General features: G+C 44.9%; 1 protein-coding gene across 1 annotated transcript in view; it reads right to left on the bottom strand.

The window, feature by feature from the left end:
* Positions 1 to 548: 548 nt before the first annotated feature.
* Positions 549 to 27,912, bottom strand: part of LOC139450786 (calcium-binding and coiled-coil domain-containing protein 1-like) — a 73,179-nt gene continuing 45,815 nt past the window's right edge. Inside the window, exons 3-15 of the mRNA XM_071232624.1 lie at positions 19,357 to 19,435; positions 11,471 to 11,654; positions 10,589 to 10,652; positions 10,176 to 10,251; positions 9,649 to 9,744; positions 9,101 to 9,244; positions 8,502 to 8,645; positions 7,355 to 7,488; positions 5,853 to 5,958; positions 3,789 to 4,374; positions 3,316 to 3,417; positions 1,372 to 1,478; positions 549 to 715 (exon numbers count right to left, since the gene is read on the bottom strand). Coding sequence (XP_071088725.1) covers positions 611 to 715; positions 1,372 to 1,478; positions 3,316 to 3,417; positions 3,789 to 4,374; positions 5,853 to 5,958; positions 7,355 to 7,488; positions 8,502 to 8,645; positions 9,101 to 9,244; positions 9,649 to 9,744; positions 10,176 to 10,251; positions 10,589 to 10,652; positions 11,471 to 11,654; positions 19,357 to 19,435 — 1,927 coding nt within the window. The 3' untranslated portion in view covers positions 549 to 610. The remainder of the gene's footprint in view (positions 716 to 1,371; positions 1,479 to 3,315; positions 3,418 to 3,788; positions 4,375 to 5,852; positions 5,959 to 7,354; positions 7,489 to 8,501; positions 8,646 to 9,100; positions 9,245 to 9,648; positions 9,745 to 10,175; positions 10,252 to 10,588; positions 10,653 to 11,470; positions 11,655 to 19,356; positions 19,436 to 27,912) is intronic.

Below are 27,912 nucleotides of genomic sequence, written 5' to 3' on the forward strand. Positions count from 1 at the left end.
AGTTTATATGTATCACAGCTTCATGTGGAGTTGATGCACAGACGTCACATCAATCAGTAGTCCTGACAGACATCACACACAGATCAATGGTCCGGCACAGGTATTACATCCAGAGATCTGTTGCCTACGCAGACGTCATATTCAGAGTGCAATTGTCCTACGCAGAAGTCATATTCAGAGTGCAATGGTCCTAGGCAGACGTTGTATTCAGAGTGCAATGGTCCTAGGCAGACGTCATATTCAGAGTGCAATGGTCCTAGGCAGACGTCGTATTCAGAGTGCAATGGTCCTAGGCAGACGTCATATTCAGAGTGCAATGGTCCTAGGCAGACGTCGTATTCAGAGTGCAATGGTCCTAGGCAGACGCAATAATCAGAAATCCATGGTGCTTGAAAAACATAACATGCATAGTTCAGTAGTCCAGTGTAACATCCAGAGATCCGTTGCATGCACAGACGTCATATCCAGAGTGCAATGGTCTTAGGCAGACGTCATATTCAGAAATCCATGTTGCTGGAAAGACATTACACACATAGTTCCGTATTCCCGACAGGCATCACACACAGATCTGTTCCTGGTCAGTCAAGAGGACGTTCCTGTTCCTTGTTCTCTAAGAACTGTTGAGACTGTGACTGGACTCCGTGTCCCCGCCCTCCTGAGCTTTCTTCACCAGGTGCAGGAGCAGCATCCGGCCCAGGGGCATGTAGTGGCCGGTCTGAAACACAGACAGCCTGCTTAGTCTACATGTAAACTGTGTCTACTGACTACAGGCTGATACCAAGTACCTCACACAGAGTAATATCATACCTCCATGTCAGAAATGTGAGATCCGTTTGGTCCACGTGATCTTGACAAAATACTATATATCCCACCTTAGAGGGAAATAATTTCTCTGTAGGAGAATAAATTCCTTATACCCTGCCACTAACAAGACAATCTGCACATGGATTTCTGAGAGGCAGAATTAATTCCTTATACCACGCTTCAAACAAAAAGATGCATGCTTTTTCCAAATCAATGAAAGTCACATGACAGCATAAGTTCAATCGAGCTGCTGTTTTCTATAATTTTTAATTTGTTTTAATTCTGTTACAATGTCACATTAAAACATGTCGGTAAGAGAAATCTATCCTTGTCGGACAAGGTGACTCATGAGGACTGTCAGTTTCCAAAGCCAGCGTTAACACTGTGCCCAGCTACCAGTACAATACCACCATGGTGAAACCCGACAAACCAAAAAGAACCATCATTGTGGCAGAACTGAGATTCACGCCCGCAGTCCCAGTTTTCTGGCATGCTTAAGGGTGGCAACTCTGCAGTGAGCCTAAATGTCTGCATACTACACTCATACCTGTGAAGACTAAAACCTACCTGAACATTGAGAATTAATGAGATGTCCCTCATCTTGATGAACTTGCCATGTTCTGCTGGAGTAAACATGTACCGCTTCCCCTTGTACGTTCCGTCGGAATCGCCAACTACAAGATAGCAGACAAACTCTTGCAATGAATGTCTGGTGACCTTTGGCACTCTATACATCCCATGTCTACTGGATAATGTTTCAGATTTGGACCAATGTATACTATTTACAGCTTACATAGTATTATGATTATGCATGATATTTAGATAAACATGTAATTGGAAACTTTTAATGGAAAATTAAAGTAACCAAAGGAACAAGAGAAAATAGAGGCATAGGTTCTGTAGCTCACCTGAGTTATGAGGTGAGGTGAAATGGGGTTTAACGTCACAGCCAAGATTATTGCACTAATATAGCGACGTGCATGTATGTTTGTGTGGCTGCTTGTACTAGTCCGGACTGATGCCGATTTATAGTGCTAGCTCACTGAGATACCATGCCGCAGTTTAACATGAATACCCCACTCAGACACAGTATACTGACGCCGAGCCGACCAGTCCTTGTTTAAGCCCCTTATTGCTGAGCTCCAGACAGGGTAACAACAAGTACCGCGGCATGACGCGGCTGGGGATCGAACCCCGGACCTTCCGCTCTCCGGGCGGACGCTCTACCACTAGACCACAGAGGCGGTCACCTGACTTATGAAGAAATATCCAGTCACATGTTAAATTGTATGGGAATTCTGTGCCCATAGTTGGCATAATTCAATCAAAGTTTCAGCTCCATAAGTTTCAGAGATGTTTGTTTGTATATTCGTTTGTTTGCTTTTTGTTGAACACCACACTCAGCAATATTCCAGCTGTATGATAGAGGTCTGTAAATAATCGAGTCTGGAATAGACAATCCAGTGATTGATTTCATGAGCATCGATCCTCGCATTTGGGATATGATGACATGCATTAACCAAGTCGGGGAGCCTGACCACCCGATCCCGTTAGTTGCCTGTTATGCCAAGCATAGTCGCCTTTTACGGCAAGCATAGTCGCCAGTTACAACAAGCATGGGTTGCTGAAAACCTATTCTACCCCGGATCTTAATATGTAATAATACAAGAAAACATGTCCCTGAAGGTCAAAGGCCATAGCATGATAAAAACAATATGGTAAAAACATATTGTAAGGTATTCTGCCTACCACAGACTTGGTCCATATAATATTTCATAATGATACATGCAGAAATGGCTGAGTAGTGGCCAAATGACATTTTCAATATGTCTACCATAGTGGCCATGTTTAAATCATATGGAAACTAGAAAGTGTTTTTACTCGTAAAAACATATGTCTCCTCCCACTCCCCTAACCCCCATTCATTCGTTTACTTCACGTTAAACCCCATCTCTTCATTCCCACCCTCCATTACTAAATAACAGAGACAAAAATAGAACTCCTAGAAATTTCAAACAACTAATGGGCACCACTTCAGTGCTGGGTTAATGTGTATACAAAGTTTCGCGAAAAAATATTAAACGGTTTCTGAGTTATGGTCCGGAAAACGGTGGGAACGCCGACGCCGACGGGAACCGTGCCAAAAACAATATGTCTCCCTCCATTCTGGGGGAGACATAATTCTGTGAGACGCCATACCTGGGATCATTCAGAGAAGGTCTCAGCTCTTTGGGGCTTGTAATTTCAGAGGATATGTTGAAAATTTAAGTTAAAGATGCATGAACAACCAGACAAAAATGATGCACCATGACACTTGACTTTAATCAGGGGAGACAAAAATTGACTTCTTTTTCAGCTTTATCTTTTAAAAAACTACATTATTATCATTTTGTCATATATCAAATATACGATAGTGGTTTAAAAAAACTGTTTCCCATTTTTATAATTTCAACACCCGTTTGTCAACAAACTATTTTTTTTAAGTATTGGCTAGGTGACATGACATCTTACTGGGTTCGTCCAGCTTGAGGCCAGCATACATCCGAGCATCATAGAACTCCTTGTCCAGGTTTCCTCGGTACTTGACCATGCCGGTGTACACGATCGGCTTCACTGGAAACAACACTTGTAATATTATGGTACCGTGCATACATAAATTAAAACTTCCATCTCAATCATCCTACAATCATTTGAGAGTGAGTCAAGTTTTTACAGGCTTTTGTGACGTTGTAGAAATTACTGCCATCTCGGGACATGGATGGATTTGATTATTTGTGCCGAGACATGATGCAGGTCCTGGATGTTCAGCCATTTTGTGAAACCGACAAGCAACACTATGATCGTGGCAAACCAAATATAATAATCATGGTGAAAAACGCACCTTTTACAAAGCGATATATGGTATATCGGATCATGATACCAAGTTTATCACATCGATGACCCAATCCATGATAATTTCATGAAATGACAGGCATCTCCCATACCTTTCTTCCTGCCATACCGGGGAGCTTTCTGCGACACGCTGATGGACACTCGGTCCCCGATGCTGATGACCTCCATCAGCAGCTTGTCCTTGTCCGCGGCCGTCATGTTGGACAGAGCCACCCTCTGCTCATGACTCAACCTCTGCAACAGCTCTGTGTTGTCCGGAACACCCCATCCCGTGTCACTGTCTGAATCCTCTGTAGGAGAACTCAACATGGCCGAATACGGTCGCGTCTGCTTCCGCTTGGATTCCAACACCCCTATACTGTAGTCAAGTGAGGGCTGGAACTTATAACCAGTCCGAGTTTCTGATTTGTATAGGTGTCCATTACACCTGCCTTCGGCGCTTGTGTTTGCAGAAGATCGAAAAGATGTTGACCTCGAACTTGGGGGATGGAAACCTGGATTGTGGAAAGAAGCACTCCGCCTGATGTGGGCTGTTTTGGGGCGGGTGGGCATGTTGCCTCGGTGGTGTTTGGGTCTGTCAAGGAATGGGGATGTTCGCTCGGAGTGATCGGCATGGCCGTTGTCCATGGAGTATGGAGGGACGTTCACGTTGATCATATTCTCCTTGTTGGAATCACTCTGTGGAGTTAAAGTGAGTGAGTGAGTGAGTGAATTGGGTTTCATGTTAAGAGTGAGTGAGTGAATTGGGTTTTATGTTAGAGTAAGTGAGTGAATTGGGTTTCATGTTAGAGTGAGTGAGTGAATTGGGTTTCATGTTAGAGTGAGTGAGTGAATTGGGTTTCATGTTAGAGTGAGTGAGTGAATTGGGTTTCATGTTAAGAGTGAGTGAGTGAATTGGGTTTCATGTTAGAGTGAGTGAGTGAATTGGGTTTCATGTTAAGAGTGAGTGAGAGAACTGAGTAAGTGAATTGAGTTTCACGTCAGTAACAATAGAAGACTTTTTCAAATTGACCTGACAAACGGATATCTTCATGAGCAGCACAGCAACAAGTAAAAAGTCAACAGGCCATGACATAAACATGTTGTTTGAAAAGTAAACACAAATATCCTCCATTTGATATAAGATGGAAATATAAAACCAAATTCTTGCACTATGAACATATAAAGGTGAAATTTGCTTGTGATAGGGAAGATTTTTTTGTTTGTTCAGCGATATTCCCATATGATGGCATTCTGTAAATAATCGAATCTGGACCAGACAATCCAGTGATTGACATCATGAGCATCGATCCATTCAAATGGGAAACGATGGCATGCATCAACCAAGCCAGCGAGCCTGACCACCTGATCCCGTTAGTCGCCTCATACAACAAGCATAGTTGCCTTTTTAGGGCAAGCATGGGTTGCTGAAGACCTTTTCTCGGTATCAGGAGGGTGTTGAGTAAGGGAGGCAGCTCTGATAAATGTATAAAATAAACGCTCTCTGGGTGGAAGCTCATCTGTTCATATGGTTACACGACACAAAGACACACTGCTCCATCTTCCTCACATCATTAGCAGGAGTGAGTGAGTGAGTGAGTGAGTGGGTGGGTGGGTGAGTGAGTGAGTGAGTGAGTGAGTGAGTGAGTGAGTGAGTGAGTGAGTGAGTGAGTGAGTGAGTGAGTGAGTGAGTGAGTGAGTGAGTGAGTATGGTTTTGTGCCGCTTTTAGCAATATTCCAGCAATATCAGATATGGTCTTCACACATTGTACCCATGTCGGGAATCGAATCCGGGTGGGTGGGTGGGTGAGTGAGTGGGTGGGTGGGTGAGTGAGTGAGTGAGTGAGTGAGTGAGTGAGTGAGTGAGTGAGTGAGTGAGTGAGTGAGTGAGTGAGTGAGTGAGTGAGTGAGTGAGTGAGTGAGTGAGTGAGTGAGTGAGTGAGTGAGTATGGTTTTGTGCCGCTTTTAGCAATATTCCAGCAATATCACGGTGGGGGACACCAGATATGGTCTTCACACATTGTACCCATGTCGGGAATCGAATCCGGGTCTTCATCGTGACGAGCGAACGCTTTACCCACTAGGCTACCCGACCGCCCCTCATTAGCAGGAGTTTACATGATCGTCCGGAACATTAATTGTACAGGAACGAACCAGATGTCAGGGGACATACGCACCATGTGGGGTGAGGAAGACGGCCTCAGAAGCCCCATACGAGACTTGCTCCCTCCACTGCAATCTGATGTAGCCATGTTGGAGGAAATGGAGGACTCGGCTTGGAGGCTGAAACCAATGCAAGTATCAAATCATATTTACATATTTTACTTTGCATTTCTCACATTAAAACTCCTTCTTTTGTTAGTTCAAGTGTCTGAATGTCAAGTCAGTTTATGTCATGGCCTGTTTGTCCAGCGCGTGTCATCAGTCATAACCACCTCCTCAGAAACCACTGGAGCAAAAAAACTGAAACTTCTCATGCTTGTTCCGCCCCTCACCTGGTGTCCCCCTCCCTGGGCGTGACCTCCTCCACATGTGTATCCCCTCCTCACCTGGTGTCCCCCTCCCTGGGCATGTCCCACTCCTCACCTGGTGTCCCTCTCCCGATGTGTGTCCCCCTCCTCACCTGGTGTCCCCCTTCTCACCCGGTGTCCTCCTCCCCATGTGTGTCCCCTCCTCACCTGGTGTCCCCCTCCCTGGGACGTGTCCCCTCCTCACCTGGTGTCCCCCTCCCTGGGACATGTCCCCTTCTCTGGGACGTGTTCCCTCCTCACCTGGTGTCCCCCTCACCATGTGTGTCCCCTCCTCACCTGGTGTCCCCCTCCCTGGGCATGTCCCCCTCCTCAACTGGTGTCCCCCTCCCTGGGCGTGTCCCCCTCCCCATGTGTGTCCCCTCCTCACCTGGTGTCCCCGTCCCTGGGCGTGTCCCCCTCCCCATGTGTGTCCCCTCCTCACCTGGTGTCCCCCTCCCTGGGCATGTCCCCCTCCTCAACTGGTGTCCCCCTCCCTGGGCGTGTCCCCCTCACCATGTGTGTCCCCTCCTCACCTGGTGTCCCCCTCCCTGGGCATGTCCCCCTCCTCAACTGGTGTCCCCCTCCCTGGGCGTGTCCCCCTCCCCATGTGTGTCCCCTCCTCACCTGGTGTCCCCCTCCCTGGGATGTGTCCCCTCCTCACCTGGTGTCCCCCTCCCTGGGCGTGTCCCCTCCTCACCTGGTGTCCCCCTCCCTGGGCGTGTCCCCCTCCCCATGTGTGTCCCCTCCTCACCTGGTGTCCCCCTTCCTGGGCGTGTCCCCCTCCCCATGTGTGTCCCCTCCTCACCTGGTGTCCCCGTCCCTGGGCGTGTCCCCCTCCCCATGTGTGTCCCCTCCTCACCTGGTGTCCCTGTCCCTGGGCGTGTCCCCCTCCCTATGTGTGTCCCCTCCTCACCTGGTGTCACCCTCCCTGTGACGTGTCCCCTCCTCACCTGGTGTCCCCCTCCCTGGGATGTGTCCCCCTCCCTATGTGTGTCCCCTCCTCACCTGGTGTCACCCTCCCCATGTGTGTCCCCTCCTCACCTGGTGTCCCCCTCCCTGGGCGTGTCCCCCTCCCTATGTGTGTCCCCTCCTCACCTGGTGTCACCCTCCCTGTGACGTGTCCCCTCCTCACCTGGTGTCCCCCTCCCTGGGACGTGTCCCCTCCTCACCTGGTGTCCCCCTCCCTGGGCGTGCCCCCCTCCCTGCTGGGGTCTGCAGTGCTGCACAGCCTCTCAAGCACCTTCTGTATCCTGCCCAGCTTCTCGGGGTCCACAGAGGATGTGTTCAGAGAGTCAATCACCTCCTGCAACACAGTCAGCATCATGACAGCTTCAGGTCATTCCCACACCACAATGTAACTGAAGTACCCACAGCATTACACCCACCCAACTATCTGGATTTGAGAGGGGTATGAGATGTGTGAGTGAGTGAATGGGTTCAAAACCCAATAGGGAGCATGGGTGGCCCAGTTGTCTAAGGTGCCGCAATTTGCTGTGGAGAGTTTCATCCCTTGGGCATGCCAGAAACCTATGATCATGGGTTTGAATCCTGATTTGCCCTGATTATGTTTCTAGGTTTGCCAACACCATACCCATGCTCGTGGGTTTCACCAAAGTGGAAATGTCTGAGACCTCCATCACTTTGGGCTTTCCTCCATAATTAAGCTGACATGCCGTGATATAACTGGAATACTGTTCAAAGTGGCGTTAAACCCAACTAACTCACTCACTCAAACCCAATACATGCTTTATGTCGATCATTGATTTGTCAGCACCCTAGCTGTGCCCACAAGTGCCCACTGCTTTACGATTTCCTCCTACATCGATCTGACATGCCATGATGTCAATGAAATATGCACAGTATCACACCCAACTCACTCACTCACTACCTATAACATTGATCCGACATGCTAGGATGTAACAGATGAACCCACAGCGTCACACCCAACTCACTCACTCACACACTATAACACTGATCCGACATGCTAGGATGTAACTGATGTAACCCACAGCATCACACTCCTCACTCACTCACTATAACATTGATCCGACATGCTAGGATGTGACAGATGTAACCCACAGCATCACACCCAACTCACTCACACACTATAACATTGATCCGACATGCTAGGATTTAACTGATGTAACCCACAGCATCACAACCAACTCACTCACACACTATAACATTGATCCGACATGCTAGGATGTGACAGATGTAACCCACAGCATCACACCCAACTCACTCACACACTATAACATTGATCCGACATGCTAGGATGTGACTGATGTAACCCACAGCGTCACACCCCTCACTCACCTTAGCTAGATCCAGAGCCTGGCACTTCTGCAAGACCAAGGTGTCTTTGCCGGACATGAGTTTCTTGAGCGTGGACACTTCACACTGGGCCAGCTTCAGCTCCAGGTCCATGTCCCTGGACGCCTCCAGCTTCTTGTCAGCATCCTGCACAGAGCCAAGACATAAATGTGTTATTTTCTTAATAGATAGCTACACAATAAATCGCAACGAACAATGAAGAACAAAGAGTGGTTTATTCCACGATAAAGCAGTGTTTCTCATGATGTCATTTCTGGAGATTCGAACATATGCTCGCAATTTGATGACGTTATTTTTGTTTAGTTATGGGAGTGTTTAGTGAGTTGTTCCCCAGAGGATAAACGTGGGAAAAGATATGACAATCGGTATTGGGAGAAAAGGTACAGGTAATCAACGTGAGGATGGTGAGAATATGCAATAAAATAGATTTGATGGACGTTGCCGATGTCGGATTCTATTGAGGAAGTCATCATTATTTAAATAGGGGTTAAAATTTATAAATCTTTTTATCAACATTCTTAAAGAGGCTGTTCTTTCTTCCTCCCTCCCCTTGCCTTGTCATTACAACTGTGTCAACTTACCCTGAGCTTATCCTTGTAGTCCCGGACAGCCTTCCTGGCTGCTGTCATCAAGGCTGTTTTTTCCTCCACCTCCTTTACCAACTGTTTGATACGCTTGTCACGATCCAAGATATCATCCTTCAGACGTGGAATCGTCTCAAGGCCCTGAATAGGACAAGTTAGAGTTACTCCCATACCTGCAGCGATTCAGCAGCCAACATTTACATTTGGAACAATACAATGATACACTGAGGGAAGTATTGTTTGTCTGTGTTCATCTGTGGTGACATTCATCAAAACATACTCAACAAATGTTATAATGTCTCATACATCATGAAATAAGACAAATCTCATAAGATAGAGTGACCTCCTTTACTGTAGCCATGTGGCGTGTCAATACAAAATCCGGAATGGGTTACACATGAAAACATGGATCGCTTACAGAAGCAGATTTGTGATTATTATTATTATTATTATTACAATAATACAGCTTCAACATGTCTGAAAATCCCTTGTGATAATCATCAAAAAGCAGCTGTATGACTCAGATGTGTTTGAAAGACCCTCACCTTCTCTATGTTCTCGTTCTTCATGAGTTCATGACGGACCTGCAGCTTGAGATCGTTCATCTTCCTCTCCAGAGTTGAGATCTTCTCATTAGCTGCCTGAAATACAGTGGTATATCACACTTTAGTATGCCTCAAAGGGAGATTGACCAATAGGAGAGCAGAACTACAAACCCCATATGAGCCCGTATACCATCAGTAAAAATCCAAGATGGTTGTTACTGACCTAATATGAGACTGGATACCGTCAGTAACAGCCAAATAACCTGTCACCTAATACGACACCATATTTGGCAACTAAAGACACCATAACTAATAATGTGTGAGTGAGATCTTTTCATTGGCTGTAAATAGTTGGGTCTGACTCAGTGGTTGCTAGCATGAGTGACATGCTACACAGCAATACAATTTTTAATGAAATGAATATTCTGGCAGAAGGAAGGCTACACTCTTTGTCATTCCATCATGATCAGTGACTATACATTGAATAATCTATCAAATTTATGACAACATATTTCCCAAAGACTTACATGCAGTTTCATATCTCTTTCTTCGCACTGGGTAACCATTTTTCTAATTTCTGTGTCTTTAGATCGACATTCAGCCCTGAAAGAAACAATTTGATACTGAATCTACCAGAAGATGTATGACACTTTACATTTTCCTCCATTCAAGATGCTGATTTAATCAAGGATGTGTGTGTGATTGATTCAGACATTTTTAAGAGGTCTTTCAGGGGCACGGGTGGCCCATTTGACTACGGTGACACAAATCGCTGTGCAGAGTTGCATCCCTTCGGCATGCCAGAAACCTATGATTGTGGGCTCAAACTGGCTGAGGTCACACAGTACGACATATAAGGTGCTTTTCACTTTTCTCTTTACACATAGCCATAAGTAAATTAACAATTTAAAACAAACACACAAAAACTTCTATAACTCACACTGATGCCTCGAGATTCTTCCTTGTAGACTCCAGAGTCAACTCTGCCTTCTCTACCTCAGATGCTGTGGAAAGTCAGAGACAAGTTTACTGATGTTAGAACCCAGCGAACCTATCGTCTCAGTGAGGTTCACATTCTGGGGAGAACCTAGCTAGGACCAACCATTTATTTCGTGGGAGGGGCCTGTGACTTGTTAAAACAAATAATTTGTTCCAGGAAATACAGGAAAAAATAATTTTCTTTAGTGGGAGGGGCAAGTGATTTGTTAAAAACATAATTTGTTCCAGGAAATAAAGTAAAATATAACTTTCTATAGTGGGAGGGGCCTGGGATTTGATAAGTTATGTTCCAGAAAACATGAAAAACATAATTTGCTGCTATTAGTTGGCGAGCTGAATGGTCTCGAAAGGTAGGGCTGTAAAAGATATCCTATCTGGTCCAATGAGTGAAATGCCTGTTTAATAGGGCTCACTGATACGTCACATTGGTAACATGTTTTCAGTACAGACTAGACTCATCACTATCCTATGAGTCCAGTACATAGGGTCTTACAGCTTGTTGTGTGGTGAAAATGAATATAACAGAGATAGTGAAGTTAACAACTAGTGATTTCTCAATTGATTTTGTTCCCACAAAATTTTGTAAAAAAGTGTCGCCTAAAACTTCAGCGACCTTGATGTGACATTGATTCAAGTGTAGATTAACACCTAGTCTCTGAAATGAACATATCTTACAGAAAAAAACAGTTCTTATGTTATCTTCAAAAAATATAATAAAAAGGAGTCAATTTTGCAGTTATCGAGACTTGGCAACTCATTTAGACTTGCTTTATTGGATATATTTGTTTCAGGGTCTGTATGTCTGACAAACTAAAGTGGATACCTCGTATTTCCAGGTTGCGCATTCGGTCCTCCATGACACTCACGGCGCGCTGTTGTTTCTCCGCCTGATCGTTCTTCTTCTTGGTTTCCAGACGTAATTTGTCCAGTGACTCGTTAGCCAGGACCAGTTTCTGACTGGCGTCCCCCTGGCTGGACAGCAGACGGTCATAGTCCTGCTGCAGCTTCTGTCAACAACAAATCACATTTGTTTTGGTTAGCATTTTTAGCTACAATACTTAGGACTGAAACTTTGTATGAATGATCCTACCTATAGTATTGCTAAAAGTTGCTCTAGATCTGATTCGAATTTTAACATGACCACCATTATTTCAAAAACAATTCAGGGGAGCTAGAGAGTCTTGATGATCTTTTTTTTGTGTATGTGTGCAAGGTGTGGTGGGGTAGGGGTGAAGGGCAGTCAGCACATGTGCAGATTGTGTGCACTTCTCATCATCTCTATGACACAGCTAATATTGCTGACATACTGCCATTATGTCTGAAATACGGCCACTATGTCTGAAATACTGCCATTATGTCTGAAATACTGCCATTATGTCTGAAATACTGACTATAAATTTTCACTCTCACCTACCCACTCTTTCAGCCATCTGCCCACACAATCCCTCACTCAACAACCCAACCAACTACCCATTCAATCACCAACCACCCATTCAATCACAAACCACCCACTCAATCACCAACCACCCACTCAATCACCAACCAACCACTCAATCACTAACCTAACCAACCACTCACTCAATCACCAACCATCCACTCACTCACCAACCTAACAAACCACTCACTCAATCACCAACCTAACCAACCACCAACTCAATCACCAACCTAACCAACCACCCACTCAATCACAAACCTAACCAACCATCCACTCAATCACCAACTTAACCTAACACCCACTCATTCACCAACCTAACCAACCACTCACTCAATCACCAACCTAACCAACCACCCACTCAATCACAAACCTAACCAACCCTCCACTCAATCACCAACCTAACCAACCACTCATTCAATCACCAACCACCCACTCACTCACCAACCTAACCAACCACCCACTCAATCACCAACCTAACCAACCACTCACTCAATCACCAACCTAACCAACCACTCACTCAATCACCAACCACCCACTCAGTCACCAACCTAACCAACCACTCACTCAATCACCAACCTAACCAACCACTCACTCAATCACAAACCTAACCAACCACCCACTCAATCACCAACCTAACCAACCACCCACTCAATCACCAACCTAACCAACCACTCACTCAATCACCAACCTAACCAACCACTCACTCAATCACCAACCACTCACTCAATCACCAACCTAACCAACCACCCACTCAATCACCAACCACCCACTCACTCACCAACCTAACCAACCACCCACTCAATCACCAACCTAACCAACCACTCACTCAATCACCAACCACTCACTCAATCACCAACCTAACCAACCACCCACTCAATCACCAACCTAACCAACCACTCACTCAATCACCAACCTAACCAACCACTCACTCAATCACCAACCTAACCAACCACTCACTCAATCACCAACCACCCACTCAGTCACCAACCTAACCAACCACTCACTCAATCACCAACCTAACCAACCACCCACTCAATCACCAACCTAACCAACCACTCAGTCACCTACCACCCACTAAATCACCAACCTAACCAACCACTCACTCAATCACCAACCACCCACTCAATCACCAACCTAACCAACCACTCACTCAATCACCAACCTAACCAACCACTCACTCAATCACCAACCACCCACTCAGTCACCAACCTAACCAACCACTCACTCAATCACCAACCTAACCAACCACCCACTCAATCACCAACCTAACCAACCACTCAGTCACCTACCACCCACTAAATCACCAACCTAACCAACAACCCACTCAATAACTCATCAACCTAACCAACCACCCATTCAATCACCCACTCATTCAGCCATCCGCCCACCCACTCCCTCACTTACCAATCCAACCAACCACCCATTCAATCAACAACCACCCACTCAGTCACCAACCTAACCAACCACCCACCTAACCAACCACCCACTCAATCACAAACCTAACCAACCATCCACTCAATCACCAACTTAACCTAACACCCACTCATTCACCAACCTAACCAACCACTCACTCAATCACCAACCTAACCAACCACCCACTCAATCACAAACCTAACCAACCACCCACTCAATCACCAACCTAACCAACCACTCACTCAATCACCAACCACCCACTCACTCACCAACCTAACCAACCACCCACTCAATCACCAACCTAACCAACCACTCACTCAATCACCAACCTAACCAACCACTCACTCAATCACCAACCACCCACTCAGTCACCAACCTAACCAACCACTCACTCAATCACCAACCTAACCAACCACTCACTCAATCACAAACCTAACCAACCACCCACTCAATCACCAACCTAACCAACCACCCACTCAATCACCAACCTAACCAACCACTCACTCAATCACCAACCTAACCAACCACTCACTCAATCACCAACCACTCACTCAATCACCAACCTAACCAACCACCCACTCAATCACCAACCACCCACTCACTCACCAACCTAACCAACCACCCACTCAATCACCAACCTAACCAACCACTCACTCAATCACCAACCACTCACTCAATCACCAACCTAACCAACCACCCACTCAATCACCAACCTAACCAACCACTCACTCAATCACCAACCTAACCAACCACTCACTCAATCACCAACCTAACCAACCACTCACTCAATCACCAACCACCCACTCAGTCACCAACCTAACCAACCACTCACTCAATCACCAACCTAACCAACCACCCACTCAATCACCAACCTAACCAACCACTCAGTCACCTACCACCCACTAAATCACCAACCTAACCAACCACTCACTCAATCACCAACCACCCACTCAATCACCAACCTAACCAACCACTCACTCAATCACCAACCTAACCAACCACTCACTCAATCACCAACCACCCACTCAGTCACCAACCTAACCAACCACTCACTCAATCACCAACCTAACCAACCACCCACTCAATCACCAACCTAACCAACCACTCAGTCACCTACCACCCACTAAATCACCAACCTAACCAACAACCCACTCAATAACTCATCAACCTAACCAACCACCCATTCAATCACCCACTCATTCAGCCATCCGCCCACCCACTCCCTCACTTACCAATCCAACCAACCACCCATTCAATCAACAACCACCCACTCAGTCACCAACCTAACCAACCACCCACCTAACCAACCACCCACTCAATCACAAACCTAACCAACCATCCACTCAATCACCAACTTAACCTAACACCCACTCATTCACCAACCTAACCAACCACTCACTCAATCACCAACCTAACCAACCACCCACTCAATCACAAACCTAACCAACCACCCACTCAATCACCAACCTAACCAACCACTCACTCAATCACCAACCACCCACTCACTCACCAACCTAACCAACCACCCACTCAATCACCAACCTAACCAACCACTCACTCAATCACCAACCTAACCAACCACTCACTCAATCACCAACCACCCACTCAGTCACCAACCTAACCAACCACTCACTCAATCACCAACCTAACCAACCACCCACTCAATCACCAACCTCCCACTCAATCAATCACCAACCTAACCAACAACCCACTCAATAACTCATCAACCTAACCAACCACCCATTCAATCACCCACTCATTCAGCCATCCGCCCACCCACTCCCTCACTTACCAATCCAACCAACCACCCATTCAATCAACAACCACCCACTCAGTCACCAACCTAACCAACCACCCACCTAACCAACCACCCACTCAATCACCAACCGAACCCCTAACCAACCACCCACTCAATCACCAACCTAACCAACAACCAACTCAATCACCAACCTACTCACTCACTCACCAACCTAACCAACCACCCATTCAATCACCAACCACCCACTCAATCACCAACCACCCACTCAATCACCAACCTAACCAACCACTCACTCAATCACCAACCTACTCACTCACTCACCAACCTAACCAACCACCCATTCAATCACCAACCACCCACTCATTCAGCCATCCGCCCACCGACTCCCTCACTCACCAACCCAACCAACCACCCATTCAATCACCAACCAACCACTCAATCACCAACCCAACCAACCACCCATTCAATCACCAACCAACCACTCAATCACAAACCACCCACTCAATCACAAACCACCCACTCAATCACAAACCACCCACTCAATCACCAACCTAACCAACCACCCACTCAATCACCAACCTAACCAACCACCCACTCAATCACCAACCACCCACTCAATCACCAACCTAACCAACCACTCACTCAATCACCAACCACCCACTCACTCACCAACCTAACCAAACACCCACTCAATCACCAACCTAACCAGCCCCACTCAGTCACTCAATTGTTCTTAAGTATACAGCAATAATGTTTGTTTGTTGTTTAACGCCGCACTCAGCAATATTCCAGCTATTATGACGTGCAGTCTGTAAATAATCAAGTATGGATCAGACAATCTAGTGATTGACATCATGAGCATCCATCCATGTAATTGGGATTGATGACATGCATCAACCAAGTCAGCGAGCCTGACCACCCAATCCCATTAGTCGCCTCTTACGACAAGTGAATTGAATCCATTAATGTTAATATTCTTTTAAACATGCCCATGTATATTAAACATTTGGAGAAATTATTTTATCATAAACCATATTTGTTTGCATTTTAATCAAGTAATAATAATTTTTTGCTGCCTTGCGTCAGAGTGGTATATAACGAGCGAGCGAGCGAGCGAGCGAGTGAGTGAGTGAGTGAGTGAGTGAGTGAGTGGGTGGGTGAGTGAGTGAGTGAGTGTTTACACTGCTTTTATCAATATTCCAGTAATATCACGGTGATCATAATGGATTCCTCAATATTTGTAATTGTCAGCAGGAGCCTGTTCACCGGGATGTGTTCTAGGTAGAATTAGATCACCTGAGACTGATGGTTATCCAGCTAAGCTTCTTACCTAGGCCAGATCTGACTTGTACCCCCTCCCCTCGTTACCCCTCCCGTCAGGACCCCCCTGTCAAAGTCTTAGTGTCAGACACCCTAATTAGGCCATGCTGGGCTGGTCCAGCTTCCTAAGAAGGATTAGCCGACCTTGCACTGGTCTTTGGAGGGTAAAAATAGAAGCAAAATAATACACTGAACTGGAACAAAAATAATATTCTTGGCGCTGTTCCACATAGTGATCTTAGTCTGCGACCACATTAGAATGTTCATGATTGCAAAAACATTGTTCTTATGTCCTAGTGTCCCCCACATGTCTTGGTGTCCCCCACATGTCCTAGTGTTCCCCCAATGTCCTAGTGTTCCCCCAATGTCCTAGTGTTCCCCCGATGTCCTAGTGTTCCCCCAATGTCCCCGATGTCCAAGTGTTCCCCCAATGTCCTAGTGTTCCCCCAATGTCCCCGATGTCCAAGTGTTCCCCCAATGTCCCCGATGTCCAAGTGTTCCCCCAATGTCCTAGTGTTCCCCCAATGTCCCCGATGTCCAAGTGTTCCCCCAATGTCCCCGATGTCCAAGTGTTCCCCCAATGTCCAAGTGTTCCCCCAATGTCCTTGTGTTCCCCCAATGTCCCCGATGTCCAAGTGTTCCCCCAATGTCCCCGATGTCCATCCCTCAATGTCCTAGTGTTCCCCCAATGTCCTAGTGTTCCCCCAATGTCTAAGCGTCCCCCAATGTCCCCGATGTCCAAGTGTTCCCCCAATGTCCCCGATGTCCATCCCCCAATGTCCTTGTGTTCCCCCAATGTCCCCGATGTCCAAGTGTTCCCCCAATGTCCCCGATGTCCAAGTGTTCCCCCAATGTCCCCGATGTCCAAGTGTTCCCCTAATGTCCAAGTGTTCCCCCAATGTCCTTGTGTTCCCCCAATGTCCCCGATGTCCAAGTGTTCCCCCAATATCCCCGATGTCCAAGTGTTCCCCCAATGTCCTAGTGTTCCCCCAATGTCCCCGATGTCCAAGTGTTCCCCCAATGTCCCCGATGTCCAAGTGTTCCCCCAATGTCCTAGTGTTCCCCCAATATCCTAGTGTTCCCCCAATGTCCCCGATATCCAAGTGTTCCCCCAATGTCCTAGTGTTCCCCCAATGTCCTAGTGTTCCCGTAATGTCTAAGCGTCCCCCAATGTCCTTGTGTTCCCCCAATGTCCCCGATGTCCAAGTGTTCCCCCAATGTCCCCGATGTCCAAGTGTTCCCCCAATGTCCTAGTGTACCCCAAATATCCAAGCGTCTCCAAATGTCCATGCGTCCTCCAATGTCCTTGCTTGTGTGCTTGTCCCCCAATGTCCCCGATGTCCAAGTGTTCCCCCAATGTCCCAGTGTCCCCGATGTCCAAGTGTTCCCCTAATGTCCCCCAAATGTCCTAGTGTCCCCCCGAATGTCTCCTCCTAATGTCCTGGTGTCCCCTAGTCCTGTCTCCTAGTGTGCCCCACATCCTCCAGTCCTCCAGTCCAATCCTCCAGTCCTGTTCCCCACATCCTACAGTCCCGTGCCCCCATCCCAGCCCTCTTGTCCTTGTGTCCTCCAGTGTCCTGGTGTCCTCTTGTCCTGTCTCCTAGTGTGCCCCATATCCTACTGTCCCGTGCCCCATCCCAGCCCTCTTGTCCTTGTGTCCTCCAGTGTCCCCCACATCCTACAGTCCCGTGCCCCATCCCAGCCCTCTTGTCCTTGTGTCCTCCAGTGTCCCCCACATCCTACAGTCCTCCAGTGTCCCCCACATCCTACAGTCCCGTGCCCCATCCCAGCCCTCTTGTCCTTGTGTCTACCACATCCTACAGTCCCGTGCCCCATCCAAGCCCTCTTGTCCTTGTGTCCTCCAGTGTCCCCCACATCCTACAGTCCCGTGCCCCATCCCAGCCCTCTTGTCCTTGTGTCCCCCACATCCTACAGTCCCGTGCCCCATCCCAGCCCTCTTGTCCTTGTGTCCTCCAGTGTCCCACAGTCCCGTGCCCCATCCCAGTCCTCTTGTCCTTGTGTCCTCCAGTGTCCCCCACATCCTACTGTCCCGTGCCCCAACCCAGCCCTCTTGTCCTTGTGTCCTCCAGTGTCCTGGTGTCCCCTAGTCCTGTCTCCTAGTGTCCCCCACATCCTACAGTCCCGTGCCCCCAACCCAGCCCTTTTGTCCTTGTGTCCTCCACATCCTACTGTCCCGTTCCCCATCCCAGCCCTCTTGCCCCTGTGTCCTCCAGTGTCCCCCATATCCTACTGTCCTGTGCCCCATCCCAGCCCTCTTGCCCCTGTGTCCTCCAGTGTCCCCCATATCCTACAGTCCTGTGCCCCATCCCAGCCCTCTTGTGCTTGTGTACCCCAGTGTTCCCCACATCCTACAGTCCCGTGCCCCCATCCCAGCCCTCTTGTCCTTGTGTCCTCCAGTGTCCCCCATATCCACTGTCCCGTGCCCCATCCCAGCCCTCTTGTCCCTGTGTCCCCCAGTGTCCCCCACATCCTACAGTCCCGTGCCCCCATCCCAGCCCTCTTGTCCTTGTGTCCTCCAGTGTCCCCCATATCCACTGTCCCGTGCCCCATCCCAACCCTCTTGTCCTTGTGTCCTCCAGTGTCCTGGTGTCCCCTAGTCCTGTCTCCCAGTGTCCCCCACATCCTACAGTCCCGTGCCCCCATCCCAGCCCTCTTGTCCTTGTGTCCTCCAGTGTCCCCCATATCCACTGTCCCGTGCCCCATCCCAGCCCTCTTGTCCCTGTGTCCTCCAGTGTCCCACATGTCTGTCACGGCCTCCTACCTTCCTCTCCTCTCTCTCCGTGTTGTACTTCCCCCGGATGTTGTCCAGCTCATCTTGCTTCAACTTCAGCTCCTTCTCCCTGCAAGGAGACACATTCACATCAACACAGACATCAACAAGATATCACAGCAGTGCTGGCCTGGGAGTAAACTAACAACTAGTCTCCGAAATGAACATATCGTACAGAAAAAAAAGTTGTTCAGTTATCTTTAATAAAAATATAATAAAAGGGAGCCCAGTTACTCTCTTCATTTTTAGAAGATTTACAGCTAGAGATTTACTGATAATTACAAGCTCAGTGCTCGCTTGTGAATTCAGCAGATTTGTACAGACCCTGATACTTCAGTAATCTAGACGTGCCAAACATTTTAGACTTGCATGGGCTGTATTTGATATGTATTTGTATCAGGGTCTGTAAGACACACTAGCTTGGGAGCTGTCATCAAAATAATTCAAAGTTTGAAAATTTCAATGTGATTAACATGATTAAGAGATTGCAAGGTTTCAATCGCATTTAAATCAGATCTTAGTTCTTGCTACCGCTTAACAAAGTTCGTCGACCTCTAATTACGGATCACGTCAGACCAACCTTTCATCCGTCCAGCATCGCTTACCAGATCAGGAAAGAGACATTCAGAAAGTGTTTTCTAATCATGCAACCTCGCAAATTTAACACAGGGTATTCTGTACAACAGATACTGGCTTTACGCCTTAATCCATACAATCTAGGCCATCTAGCCGTATTAGCCATTCCAGAATATTCTTTTGTCCATTTTTCAAAAATGTAATCGAGAACTTGTGAACATATGTTTCGAAGCATAGTCGCCAGTTTGAAACTCGTGATGTAAGCTGCCTTCTGCTTGGCTAAAGTCAACTTCCTTTCAGTCATTTCATTGGTGGGTCAAAGTTTGTTGAAAGGTTGGTCCAACATAACCTGTAATGGGATGTTATCAGATCTTTGTTTAGCGGTAGCGAGAAGTAAGATCTGATATAAATGAGGTGAGGTGAAATGGGGTTTAACGTCGCGTCCAAGATTATTGCACTTATATAGTGACATGCATGCACGTGTGTGTGTGGCTGCTTGTACTAGTCCGGACTGATGCCGATTTATAGTGCTAGCACACTGAGATACCATGCCGAGTTTAACATAAATACCCCACTCAGACACAGTATACTGACTCCTAGCCGACCAGTCCTTGTTTTAGCCACTTGATGCCAAGTGCCAGACAGGGTAACAACAAGTGCCATCTTTAAAACGTCTTTTGGTATGACGCGGCTGGGGATCGAACCCCGGACCTTCCCCTCTCCAGGCGGATGCTCTACCATTAGACCACGGAGGCAGTCTTGATATAAATGAGATTGGGAAGGTCAAGTCCATGTAATAGACCATGGATGGCATCATTAATGCATGGTTCAGGTGAGTCCCACATTTCTACAGGGCACACTTGGAAACTAGGGCTGGGACAGGTAACTCTGGTAGTCGGGTCGGGTGGGTACTGAGTAGGACCCAGGTACCCACAGGACTACCTGGTCCAGTGGCTAGTCACATGATATATTGTTTAATGACAAAAATTATCTAAAACTCTGTGGTTACACTACAAGTCACTAATGTTTGCATTTCTTTCTGACTATGCACCCATTTCTTCAGACTTTTATATGTTTGAATTAAGATAAAATTTTCAGTCAACTTCAATGCATGCACAACCAGATCGTATATGCGTGCCTCATCACATTTTGCCACAGTCTACGGTCAAACTCTTCTCAATCAGACAGTTTGTACCTATCTCATGAGACCTACAGCAGGTACACTGGTAGGGTCAGGTAATAGGGTGGTGGGTACCCGGGTAGTAAATCTGGACTCGTCCCAGCCCTATTGGAAATAATTTTTATTAATACCTTGTTAAGATGTTTATTGTATGAAAACAGTGATAACTATACTTTATCACAAGTAAACTGGTCAAACGCATGGACATGAACAAACAGGAACATATCAATACAATAATACAAAGTAAACTTGGGAATTCCGAACCTGAAAAGGGTATTATCAGTTTCAATGGAAAGGAAGGCAAATTTTCTAAATTACCACTGCTTATCTCGCCTGGAGATGCGATAGCATTCACTGAGTTCAAAGGCTGACAACCAGAAATTTTAAAATTGAAATGGTTATGATGGATTGATGTGTCCTTCTGTTACCATAGTGACCAATTTGTGACCTTGAGTGAAGAACAGGATTGATTGGAAAAATAAAAGACGAACATTTCAAATAACCTATATTTGTCATTGATCAAAATTATCATTCTTATTTGCAGACTGAATTTCAAAAGGGCATACCAAAACATCTCTACGACTGCCCTGGATACAGTTAAAAAACTATATATTTCTATCCCTGAAGTTGGTTAAAAAATATTTTATGATTTGTAGCCAATCAGACATGTAGAAGTGTGCTCCCCAGGAAGCAGAGAATGATTGTTGAGTGCACACTGATCCAGTGACCGGGGTAATAATAGCGCTTTGAGCATCTCCCTGTATGGTGTGGAAATATGCAGAGGATAAATGGCTTATTATCATCATCATCATTTTTATTATTATTATTATTATTAAATCCTACAGCACACATTGGCAGAGCTTTCTAATGGATCAATCTGTAGCCCCCAGTTGTGACAAGTAGAAACATTGATATGTGATAAAAATTGATAAACATATGATATGTGATGCGGTAAGACAGGCGAGCATTATACTGTATTTACAAACAAGACAAATCATCCATTGTACATATAGCATATCTCCAAATAAAAGGAATCAAGTTCACTGTATTCCAATTAAATCTGACACATATATTGAATATACCAACATGTATATACGTTACGGTTGAAGAAATAGAAACTTGTATTTTTACAATGTTAATCATTTAACATTTAACATTCAACTGTTACAGTCAGGCCATTGTCACATGTCTTAACACACTCACTGTACATTTACAAAATGTGTTTTCATTGCAAAACTAAAATATTTTCACAAATGTAATTAACAATTGACTTCAATACATTTCTGTGTTTATGGAGGTTTAACCTAAAAGCCTCCAGAAACAAAAAAACATATTGAAGTAAATTTTCATGAATAAATAAGTCAAGAATAATAAGTTCACAGAGTGATAATTCAGTCAGACTCTGATACAAATTCAGTGACACCGTTCAGGGCAATAATGCAACAAAAGCGACAATAGTAGTCAGTGAGGGGCCTAATTTATTTTCAGCTTAATGGAAACATAAACACACAAATTAACTTGATTAGCCTATCAAATGCCATGGAAACACTTGCAATTTATTGATAAATCCATAGCAGCACAGTAAAATCAGCAGTAAGTCTTTTCATATTCTGTGCTCTTGATACAAACCATACTGACATAAACTTCAATAAAGACATCCACAGAAAGTCACGACTCCTTCACCCGAGCTCACCTTACCTCTCAGTATTGGCTGCTGCAACAATTTCTGCCGCTGACGGATGTTGTAGATGTGTCCGAGAGACTTTGCGAGTTACACATTTATTTGTACCCAACATTTTAAAAATCTTTGGGGTTATTTTCTTGAATAATACTGTTTTTTTTAATAAGCCAAGTTCAAAATCAACCAGAAGACGTATTTTATCACCAAATCTGTTATCAGTCATTAACTTTCAACTTTCACACCAAACATATACTTTGCAGGAAAATCACAATGATTTAGACAAATCAATGTCTTAGCTGCAGTGCATCTAGTCAGCAAAACAAAACTGGACAACTAGTTCACAAATACAACACATTCTTCACCTCCACACGAAAACTTGAGATTTCCCATTTCTGTCGTGTACTTATCCATTAGTGAATGGTCCACATATGTCCAACTCTTCACATTAAAATACAACTTGTTTAATGAACTTAAAAAATCCATCCAGTATTCCCCAAGACCAAATCTTCAGAAATCCACAAACTGAGTTCAGCAGGGGTGTTCTCTCTGCCCTGTTTTATTAACAGTAGCTGCAAATAAACCAGCCCATCTACGTTACAACACATCTATTGACTATGTTAATACCCAGTAATGTCGGATGTTATTCCCAAACAGTAATGTTTATGTTAAAACTTTATAAACATTAACAGCCCCACAACCTACACAGAGCAACACGGCCCAGCATAAACACTGCCCATTCACTTACAGGACACTATCACAATTAGCCTTGGTCCAGCACCATGAAGTGAAAAGAAGTATTGTCCAGCGAAGGAGAAAGGATTTTCTTATAAGCTCTTCATACACGACCAGGTAGTGTATATCACATTTACTTAATAGGAAATGCAAGATATTAGCTTATTACCCAGTATGTGCAGTGTAAGGGAAATATAATAGGGAGATCATATAAAATCACAATGCTGATCAACCTGCATATCTGTGTATAATGATAATTCACTATCACAGAAAACACTCTGAGTAGACTGGTCTGAATAGAACCTAATGCCTAATAAACTGTGATTAACATGCTATGTATAGCTTACTTTAATACCTGAATCACACCAGTGCCTAAGCCTATATTATCTGAGTCAACAAAAGGGAGTTATATACCTTAAACAATATAAAAGAAACAATTGATTGGACGGTTGCACTGATATACCCAGTATATACTCTAGCCACTTAATAGTCTGAAATAAATGTAAAACATAAAAGTCTGTCTTGATTCTTGGACCTCGTGGATTGTCTGCTATTCTGTTCTTGTCTTTTTTGTATTGAGAAATGTGATTTACTTTTCATTTCTATAAGCAGCATTTTTTTGTGAAAGGAATGAGTAAGTGAGGTGTTCCGGATTGGGTGGTCAGACTCCCCACCGACTAATGCTTGTTGAGGTCACCTAACGGATTGGGTGGTCAGACTCCCCACCAACTAATGCTTGTTGAGGTCACCTAACGGATTGGGTGGTCAGACTCCCCACCAACTTGTGCTTGTTGAGGTCACCTAACGGATTGGGTGATCAGACTCCCCCCCGAAACTTATGCTTGTTGAGGTCACCTAACGGATTGGGTGGTCAGACTCCCCACCAACTAATGCTTGTTGAGGTCACCTAAAAGATTGGGTGGTCAGACTCCCCACCAACTAATGCTTGTTGAGGTCACCTAAAGGATTGGGTGATCAGACCCCCCCCCCCCCCCAAACTTATGCTTGTTGAGGTCACCTAACGGATTGGGTGATCACACTCCCCACCAAATAATGCTTGTTGAGGTCACCTAAAAGATTGGGTGGTCAGACTCCCCACCAACTAATGCTTGTTGAGGTCACCTAAAGGATTGGGTGGTCAGACTCCCCCCCCAACTTGAGGTCACCTAAAGGATTGGGTGGTCAGACTCCCCACCAACTAATGCTTGTTGAGGTCACCTAATGGATTGGGTGATCACACTCCCCACCAACTAATGCTTGTTGAGGTCACCTAAAAGATTGGGTGGTCAGACTCCCCACCAACTAATGCTTGTTGAGGTCACCTAAAGGATTGGGTGGTCAGACTCCCCACCAACTAATGCTTGTTGAGGTCACCTAAAGGATTGGGTGGTCAGACTCCCCACCAACTTATGCTTGTTGAGGTGATCTAACGGATTGGGTGGTCAGACTCCCCACCAACTTATGCTTGTTGAGGTGATCTAACGGATTGGGTGATCAGACTCCCCCCCAAACTTATGCTTGTTGAGGTCACCTAACGGATTGGGTGATCACACTCCCCACCAACTAATGCTTGTTGAGGTCACCTAAAGGATTGGGTGATCAGACTCCCCCCCAACTTATGCTTGTTGAGGTCACCTAACGGATTGGGTGGTCAGACTCCCCACCAACTAATGCTTGTTGAGGTCACCTAACGGATTCCTACCAACTTGAGGTGATCTAACGGATTGGGTTATCATACTCGGTGACTTGGATGATGGCATCTCACCATGAAGACAAGGATAGCTGTTCATGATATCAATCACTGAACTGTCTGGTCCAGACCTTATAACTTACAAGCTGCTGTCATGTACCTTGAATATTTCAAACTGCTGCTTAAACAAGAATCAGACATAACAGTATATGAAGTGAAACAGTGTCTTGTTATTTCTGAGTCAAGCGATAATTTACACTTATCATCCATATCTGGCTTCCCCAGGAGATATCGCTTGGGTGACGTCAAGGGATATCTTATTGGAGATATCGCTCTTATGAAATTATATAACAATGCTTTGCAGACTATCATCAGTCCAATCACATCACAATCAAATGACATCACTAAATCAGCCTTCCAAGTAGCGACCAATTTGGTCACAATTGCGACCTACATTTCCATTTTGTGACCTGTATTTATTATTTGGTTGCCAGTTGGATCCCATTAATGAAATTAGCTTGGCAACTAAAATATTTCACATATTATCACAAGAAACTGGAGCAAAACATCACGTGCCTGTACCAACATCTTGACTTCCCTGTTTAGGATGTAGTGTAATTCCTTACAGTGATACTGAAGCCTATCTTGCTTCTGATGACATCGTCTGTAAAGCTACAAGTTTCGGTATTTCTGATCATGTGCAAATTTCTGTTTACTTTCACAATGGTGGCATCCTCAAATCATAAAAGACTATTTCGCAATGTTTTCAAGAGCCATCGCTAAGACAACCTCTCCATCACAGAATGATGACATAAATAACATAACTATGGCTTTTACTGCCAGCAGTCCTCAAAGGCGTTTATTAGATGCTGATGTTGGTCTGCATAGTGGAATCAGACAATTCTGCATTGGGATGGAGACGACAAAGATTACTTCATCTGCTATGAATGTGTCTGATAGCAACAAATGAATTGGAAATCCCAGCGAATACATAAAACAAACATTGGAATAAAGTGAAATGGCAGCAGCAGTATTGTTTCAGGTAATTGGCTAAAGAATTCCAGTGATGGTCTTTCGACAAGGTTAACTGTTCAATGACTTGTCTTTATTGCAGCAAGTTTTCAAAGTTTGTTGTTCAGACACATTAGAACAATTGGAATATTTTCAAACTTGTCTTGTCATATTTAATTTCATAAATAATTAATTCTCTGTAAGACTAAAACAATGTGGCTCCTTAAATTTTAATGTGTCTCCTTAAAGTTTTAAATGGCACTGAGAAAAATATTGCCAGGAGCCAACTGGACAAAAATCTCAGATTGGAGTGCTGTTAATATCTCTGCCAATAAAGCTGGTTTATAATGGCAGACCTTTTTACACTCAGGACACAGGGTATTACTGTTTACAAACTGAAAAAGTTGGAAAACGATTTTGGATGATAAATAAAATCTCACATTCATGTCCTTTTATATCAAATATATCAACATTTGTCAATAAAGGTTTAAATTCCTTGCCAAGCTTCGGAGTTTTAAACATTTATGGACAAGTGTTGATATATCTCATATCAACAAACATTCATGATGGTCTATATACCTGATACAATCCGTGAAACCATCCATAACCAAGGATAAAAATATATCCTGGATGAAAATTTGTTCAATGTCAACATTTCATCAGAGAGCATTGTGTAGAACCATAATACAAATACATGAGAATTGATGAAGTTATTTTACGATATGTATTCGACAATAAAAATAAGAATAATATTTCTCAAGAATCTCAAGAGAAATATACATAATAATTATTTACCATGATTTAGCCGTTTTCAATACAGACAAGGCATCAAACGAGGAATATCTTCTGCGAGAGCCCATGCTTATTTATCAATGTGAGTCGGCTATTGAAACCAGTGACTACCCATTTCTCATGAGGCTCTCCATGGGGCACCCAATCTACAATTCTAAATTTATATCTAATTTCATCAATATTATTTAAAAACTGTATAACATTGATAAAACAATAATTACAAATGATAAATGACAACAAAAATACAACATCATGACAATCTAAAATTTAGGAATTAAGAGCAGGGTTCCCCATCTTGACCCTCAGTGCACACAAACTTGTCATAAACATCCAGACCTGTAAACTTTAGTCCCATCAACGGCCGGCTTTAACATGACAAAAGTTCATTTCACTTCTTAATGGTACTCGGAGCACAATCATGGAATAAACATTATGTGCATGTTGTGTACTTTGATCTCCCATTTTTCATGCAAGTGTCTGCAGTGTATTCAAAAGGGGTACCACCAGGCGCCTATGACAGACGATTCACCTATGAATAAAGACAGATCTGTAGGTAAAATACCTCAAGGCCATGCCTTTCAATCAACTTTGAAATCATGCAATCAAATAACCATTTCACATTCACTGTGCCTGCTCACACATCTGACACACCTAGTCCTCATACACAACATGGGCCTTGACGTCTGGCTTTACCCATGTCAACTGGGAGAAAAACCTACTGTGTTTTGAAATTTTAGGTCGACGTAGATTTGATACCTCTTATTTCTCATTTGGAACTGAGCACTTTAAATGTACACTATTGATGTATTCATATGATGTATGTGTGCAAAGGCTTAATTTAAAGGTATCAAATGGAACCTCATTTTAACCAATCAGAATTCAATG

The sequence above is a fragment of the Haliotis cracherodii genome, unplaced genomic scaffold (assembly GCF_022045235.1).
Source record: "Haliotis cracherodii isolate W230 unplaced genomic scaffold, xgHalCrac1.p SCAF_10, whole genome shotgun sequence".
Taxonomy (NCBI): Eukaryota; Metazoa; Mollusca; class Gastropoda; order Lepetellida; family Haliotidae; genus Haliotis; species Haliotis cracherodii.